We start from the raw sequence: 7,364 nt of genomic DNA on the forward strand, positions 1-7,364 counted from the left end.
TGCACTTACCATCCACGGACCCCAGGCCCACCACAGCCGGTGGTTCAACCACTCCAACAAGTCCGATCGACCGTGACAACTCCCTGATTCCGGTCTGATTCGGTCCCGTTCTCCACTACGCCATAAATGGGCCAAATCGTGCCCAATTATTACAGACAAGGACAAATCCCCCGGTTACCTCCCAGGTAACGTAATCCCCTCCTATAAAAGGGAACCTGGGAGAACCAAAGGGGGGGAGGGAACAGAAACGGAAACAGATCCCCGGGACCGAAAGCCCGAGAGAACCCTCCTAGGCCGGGAAGCACAGACACAATTGAGGACATCATCCTCTTCGTCTTCTTTATCTTATCCAAATGTTCTTGCTGTCTTCTCCATATACTCTCTTCCCTGCTCTCTCCACATACTTGCCCCCTCTGACTTAGGCATCGGAGGGCCGGCGCCGGGGAGCCCGGCCACCGGTTTTCCTTGTAGGACTTGCGCACCCCACAGTGGAGGACGCCACCAGCCGGCGCACCGTCGACCACCCTTCCAGCGGCGGAGCTCTGCCCCTCCAGGAGGACGCCACCAGCCGGCGCTCCGTCGACCACCTTTCCCGCCGTCGATCGCCGCCCCCGCGGCGGAAGCCCCTCCTTCCTCGGCTTCGTGGCGGCCCCCGGGTCCAATTTCCAGCAACAATATATATATATATATATATATATATATATATATATATATATATATATATATATATATATATATATATATATATATATATATATATATATATATATGTATGTATGGTTTACAGGGCAATTTAACCAAGAGAGATTAGCTGAAGCAACTTTTCCTTTTCGTTTCCCTCTTCTTTCTTTTTTTTTTTTTTGATGATGAAAGTAAGCAGCTAGTATTTGATATTTTTACTGTTTATCTGAATAAAATGGTATATTTTAAAATCTTAATATTTACATTGGGCTAATGGTATAATATCTGTTCAATAAGCCTTAACTTCAGCAAAGTCTATCAACTTAATTTTCACTCGAGGTCGCAATTTTGATTGCCTTGTTGCTTTCGGTCATGGTGATCAATGCTGGCGGTTTCAGGTCATCATTTTTTTTTCAAACAAACTCGGCGATAACGGCACGGCTCATGGCGCACGATCACGACGGTGGCGCGATGATCCCGCAGGCCGGTTTGCTCTTGTAGCTGACATTTTTAATCTCGTCCGTACGATTGCTGCAGTCTCAGAAGGAAGGATTATTTCGAATAAACGGCTCTGATCGACCCATCCGGGGAACGAAGGAAGGATTGCGGGACCGCCCGTCAGATTCCCGATCCCCTTGCGCATGTGGCTCGTCCAACCTGTCACGAGAACTGTGGCACGTGAGAGCTGCGGCACCAGTGCCCTGCTTTCCTTTACGGGTGGGCCATTTTCCCCACGCTCCTTATCGCACGCCCTCCTTTGCCTCCGACCGCCTGATGAGCATCAGAAGGCCGTCCACAACGTCCACTCTACCCGTCACGGATAAGAAAATCAGGGCACCAAACTCACATGTCGCATCCCATGGTGGAAAGTAGAAGATGGCACGTGGCACATAAAAAACAAGCTGAAATTATTAAGGACATAATGTAATTAAGGGATTTCTTGAGTTTCTAAACTTCAAAAATGGGAGATACAAATTTATAAAAAAATTATAGTTAAATTTCAGGAGAAACATTTAATATCAAGCATACACCTTCCACCGATCTAATGCGGTTGGTTTCAATCTCTTCTGTGAAAAAAGCAATTTATCTCAACCATTGGTATATATTTTAAATTAAAGCTTTCCTCCAAGATTCAATCTCTGCTGGTAGCATTAATTTGCCGATTATTAGCAGTAGCATTACTGCTGCCGCTGCTGGGATGCATCGACTGAAAATTATTACTATTATTATATATCGTTGCCACTGATTGTAATACTGTTATTAGTAGTAGAGGCCATGCTAGTGTTGAAGAGTTGGATATCCGGCGGTGGCGCCACGTCATCATCGGCCCGCCAGGCGGAGGCGGAGATGAGGGGACGGTTGTGCCACCCGAGCGTCAAGCAGCCGTCCACCTCTTCGACGCAGTACCCCTCGCCGGAGAAGAGTGTCAGCAGCATGCTGGCCTGCTTGAAGGCGTTGGACCCGAGGTGGACCGCCCTGAGACTGGCCCTGCCCAGCCGTGCCCGCCACCGCGCCAGCGGTTCATGGCGCTCCACTCGGGCCGCCCCCTCGCAGCACACTATGTTGCAGATCTCCCGCTGGAGGTACACCTCCGCCACCGCCTGCTGCTGTTGGTGGTGGTGGTGGCGGGCGGCACCTCTCCCGGTCTCCAGAGAGTCGAACATGGTGGAGTAGTAGAAGAGCGCCTCCGTAAAGCGGTCCAGGAAGGCCGGCCTGTTGTGGTCCGCTTCCTGCTCCACCACCGTCACGATCCTGGGCCGAAGCCCCACGATCCAGCCCAGCACCGAGTCGATCGGCGCGGCAGCATCGTCGCCCGGGTCGCCAAGGAGGCGGTGGAGCTGCAGGACCGAGTTGACGGCCACGGCCTCGCCGGGGACGACCTGCAGCATCCACGGCCGCACGTCGTCTATCCGGGACGCGGCGACCCCGCGGAAGGCGAACCGGACCCGGACGGAGCGGGCGAGCTCGGCCAGGCGGAGGCCGACCTCGCGGAGGGCGTCCCGGCCGTCTGGGGAGGGTGGCCCGATCCCGGTGAGACGGAGGAAGGGGGGCCCACCGGCGCGGAGAGCCAGCGCCTGGATCAGTGCCGGCCACTGGAGGCCGTGCATCAGATTGAAATCGATGACGTGGACGCGGTTGTAGCCGTCGAATGCCTCCAAGATTGCCTGATTGGCCATGAAGTGGGCGAACTTGAGGTAGGGGGAGACCTCATAGAAATGGTGGTAGAGGATCTCCTGCTCCGCCGCCGATCCGGCGACGGAGACAGAGGAGGAGGAGGAGGAGGAGCAGGGCGAATAGATCCGCCAACACAGGGCGTCGACAAAGTACCCGGCGACCTTCCCGATTCCCACACCAGTGTTCACACGTGTGAGCACGACCCGCATCTCCTCGATGATGTTCCAAGCTAAGCCGGAGTCGCCGCGCTGGACGGCGTCGGCGCAGCTCACGAGGAGGTGAACCAAACGGATGGCAGAGCCCTCCTCCTCTCGCTGCCGGGTGGAAGCGACGACGGCCGTCTGATGCTGCCGGTAGGGAAGGGGAGAGCACGTGGGATCCGGCCACGTCTCCACGACCGGGGCGGCGGGAGGGGGCCTCGGCGGCGGAAGAGATGGGGATAGCTCGGAAAGGATGGAGTCGACCCAGGCGGTAAGGTCGGAGGGGTTGTAGTGGACGGCCTCGGCGAAGGCGAGGTGGTCGTCGGGTGCTCCCCCGATGGCCGACTCCAGCCGCTCCAGGCTATGCGCTACGTGAAGCAGATCCGACGACCGGACGCGGTAGCCGGCGCCCGCAAGGAGGCCGTCGATCTCTGAGGCAGAGCACTGTGGGGCGGAGTCGGCGGCGGCCCACCCGGTCGTTGCCGTGCCCGATCCGAACGGGTACGGTCCCATCCCCTCACGCTCCCCGCAGGCGCGCTCCGGCAAAAGAACAGAGAAAGAGAAAAGTGAAGGGAGCTGGAGATCCCCCTCGCCCTCCATCTTATTTTTAGAGACAGACCGGGAGTGACGTCAGCATGTGTGACTGTACACGTGGCGGGTTCTCTAGATTTTGGCTGCGTCTTTTCTTTCTCATGATGAATTAGAATTTAGATCGCCTCGTGAGATATTCTCGTGATAGCGACGTTGCTGGGACCGTTACGAACTTCTTTTTTTTTTTTTTTCCTAAGACATTTTCTTTGTTCTTTCATGCGAGTACAAAAACCCAAAGGGAAGGGGGAAAACCCCGAAGAGAAGGAAAAAAAAAAACCCGAAGAGAACGATACTCGTCCGTCGTCACCCCATCTACGGCTTCCGATCCCTCACGCTCTCCTGTCCGTGGGGCCCCGTTAGGGAGGTGCACACGTGGGTTCTTTTTAATGTGGACGTAGAACTTCTGTATCTTTTAAATCCTAAATTCACTCCATCCGAACGCCCAAATTTGCACCCATCTGGTGCCACGTGGGCCCTAAATGATTGACTACTCGGAGTTTATCAGAAGGAGTTGTACAAGTGCTTCGTAGAGTTCTAGCCAGGAAAATGTCACATAAAAAGGTTTTTCCGTTAATAACAATTTAATATCTAACTAATTCATATATATTAAATCAAATTTCACAAGTTACACTAATCTTCTCAATTTTTATCAGTAACGTTAATCATCCCAGTTTTCTTGTCTAACGGAAATCTTCTTTTCATAATCTTCTTTTCATATGCATCGCTGGGGGTGGAAATCCTTTCCTCTCGAGGGCCCTTTTGTGGGACAAAACTGTAAGGGGGGTCTTGAATTTAGTTCCACATCGGCGTAGCGAAAAGGTTCCGTACCTTAAATGGGGGATGGAAATCCTTTCCTCTCGAGGGCCCTTTTGTGGGACAAAACCGTGAGGAGGGCTCCGGGTACGCTCGACCCCCAAAGCGGACAATACCTCGGGAGTAACGCGGTCCTCTTTCTCTGCTAGCTTAATGTGGGCTAGGCTGTTGTGTGAGGCTCTGGCAGAATGCCGTCCCCGCAACAGATGGCGCGCCAGGAAGGGACGCCTCCTCTCTCCATTGACTACCCTCCAGGACTGTGGGGGCCCGTTGGGGTAAAACCTGGCCGAAACCTTTCCGCTGGGGGGCTATGTTGTGGGGGGGGAGGGGGCCTTGAATTTAGTCCCACATCGGCTAGTAGCGGAAAGGTTCCGTGCCTTAAATGGGGGGTGGAAATTCTTTCCTCTCGAGGGCCCTTTTATGGGACAAAACCGTGAGGAGGGCTCCGGGTACGCTCGACCCCCCAAAGCGGACAATACGTCGGGAGGAACGCGGTCCTCTTTCTCTGCTAATGAAATTGAAATGAGCAATCGAACACCAGAATCTCGTGCACACAAGCACTTGTAAGACTTGTTCGTGGCCGGTATGGTTAGCTTTTAGCAATTAGTGTATCTAGCCATGTTTCAGGGACCCAACTGGATGTAAGCGCAGTGGTCAGTTAAATTTAGCAATCAATTCCTCGTTAGTTCAAACTCGAACTCCCATTCTCCAACCATGACAATCTAGGATATGCAGGATAGATGTAATTGGATGGGCCTCATGAAAGGATTCGCGATCAATGGAGCCTCGCATGCTATGTGGAGCAGCGCATTTCAGGGAGCCATATGTGACCCATTGAGTCATGGCTGTCGCAAAAATCATGAATGGCCATCATTAAATTACTCGCCCTATCTTGTTTGGGTCTGAATTCTTAAACCCACACAAATATGCAATTTCGTAAACTCTAAACGCTTAATGTCATCTTGGTAATATGTAGCCAAAAAAAATGCCATCTCGGTAATCATACGAACAAAAGCCTTATCTGCCCTGGAGATCGCTTCCACAGTTTGAAATGGTCATTGACGTGACGTTACGATTTTTAACGGTGGGTAGAAGGCATCCACCGCTTGCTCCTCTGGAGATTATTGTTGAGTGCGTACCATATCAATCATGGCGATATATCTTATTAGGACGGAAACAGAGCATGCGATGGAAACGAAAAAGGTTGGCGATTAGTGTTGATGAACTTTTGGCACAAACTATGAACATTTTCTATGATCAAGTATATATTTATATATAACATGCTCGCTCTCCGGCCGTGGAGAGAATTTTAAATTTCAAGATACCATTAGAAGCTCAATACATACACGTATTGTTTTGTGAAGTAATTCGAATTTCAAATCATTCATTTGCTTCAACCGCTCGATATGGGAGCATCAACTCCGTTCCTTTAGATTTTTGAAGAGCGGAAGAAATTGTTGGAATTTTATAAAAAAGCCTTGGGAGGTAGAATGCAGGCCAATTTCATACCACCTGGTGGAGTGGCACAAGATCTGCCTCTTGGTTTATGTCGAGATATTAATTCTTTCACACAATAATTTACTTCTCGTATCGATGAATTAGAAGGAATGTCAACTGCCAGCCGTATCTAAAACCAACAATTAGTGGATATTGGTACCGTCACTGCATAGCAAGCAATGATGTAATGTTAAAAGGTCATGTGACATGAAGATATTGATAGCAATATGGGGAAGTTCGCATCAAGCAACAACGATTTATATGTTGTCAATGAATATTTTGTGTGAAGCCTCTTGGAGATGATGTACCCGAGGCTAGGATGAGCTGAAGGGGGACAATACGAGCGAATGTGTGTAAGCCGAGACAAAGATTCCTATTCTAGGCGGGATGGGCTATCTACCTTCGAATGGTGTTGGTTCGTAGGACCATGAACGAATTTGTCTCAGGCCTCTAGGCACATCAGATTTGCATGAGTTCACCGGGGTACCTTGGAGCACCATATATGTGTGTATGCATGTACACATTCACTCATAGGACAACTCAAATTTCTACATCTGTAGATTTTCATGTTTCCATCATTTTTAAATAGACACATGGATGCTTGCATACATACATCCACATAAAACATACATGTTGCTGGAAATTGGACCCGGGGGCCGCGGCGAAGCCGGGGAAGGAGGGGCTCCGCCGCAGGGACGGTGGATGACTGTGCGCCGGCTACTGGCGTTCTCCTGTAGGGCGGATCTCCGCCGCAGGAGCGGTGGTCGATGGCGCGCCGGCAGGTGGCGTCCTCCTGGGGGGCGTAAGTCCTGCAAGAAAAACCGGTGGCCGGGCTCCCCGGCACCGGCCCTCCGATGCTTAAGTCAGAGGGGGCAGATATGTGGAGAGAGTAAGGAAGAGAGTATATGGAGAAGACAGCAGGAATATTTTGATAAGATGAAGAAGATGAAGAGGGTGATATCCTCTATTGTGTCTGTGCTGTTTGCTTCTTTTCACCCGGTCCAGGAGGGTTCTGTCCGGGGGCCCCCCCATCCTTTTCCCCCCAGGTTTCCTTTTATAGAAGGATTTTTGTTACCTAGGAGGTGACAGGAGGTTTGTCCTCTTTTGTAATAATTGGGCACGATTTGGCCCATTAATGGCGTAGTAGAGAACGGGACCGAATCGGACCGGAATCAGGGAGTTGTCACGGTCGATCGGACCTGTTGGAGTGGTTGAACCGCCGGCTGTGGTGGGCCTGGGGTCCGTGGATGGTAAGTGCATTTATTACCGAATGAACTGGCGGTCAGGGAGAGCCATACGCTCTGATGGTTTATTGATCCGGAGATCGTCTTGGGCCGTGCTCATTAAATGACTGGGTGCATCGGAGACTTGAGGGAGTCTCATGCATTAATGGCAGGTCGTGCCGAA

General features: G+C 51.4%; 1 protein-coding gene across 1 annotated transcript; it reads right to left on the reverse strand.

Moving 5' to 3' along the window:
• Positions 1-1,656: 1,656 nt before the first annotated feature.
• Positions 1,657-3,774, reverse strand: LOC103721072 (DELLA protein SLR1-like). The gene has a single exon (XM_008811109.3). It carries the CDS (start codon positions 3,654-3,656, stop codon positions 1,908-1,910), a length of 1,749 nt encoding a protein of 582 aa, XP_008809331.3. The 5' UTR covers positions 3,657-3,774; the 3' UTR covers positions 1,657-1,907.
• Between the last annotated feature and the right edge of the window lie 3,590 nt (positions 3,775-7,364).

Source organism: Phoenix dactylifera, chromosome 11, assembly GCF_009389715.1.
Source record: "Phoenix dactylifera cultivar Barhee BC4 chromosome 11, palm_55x_up_171113_PBpolish2nd_filt_p, whole genome shotgun sequence".
Taxonomy (NCBI): domain Eukaryota; kingdom Viridiplantae; phylum Streptophyta; class Magnoliopsida; order Arecales; family Arecaceae; genus Phoenix; species Phoenix dactylifera.

Excerpts from the sequence above, each read along its gene's own strand:
- LOC103721072 (XM_008811109.3), bottom strand. The coding sequence starts at position 3,656 with ATGGAGGGCGAGGGGGATCTCCAGCTCCCTTCACTTTTCTCTTTCTCT.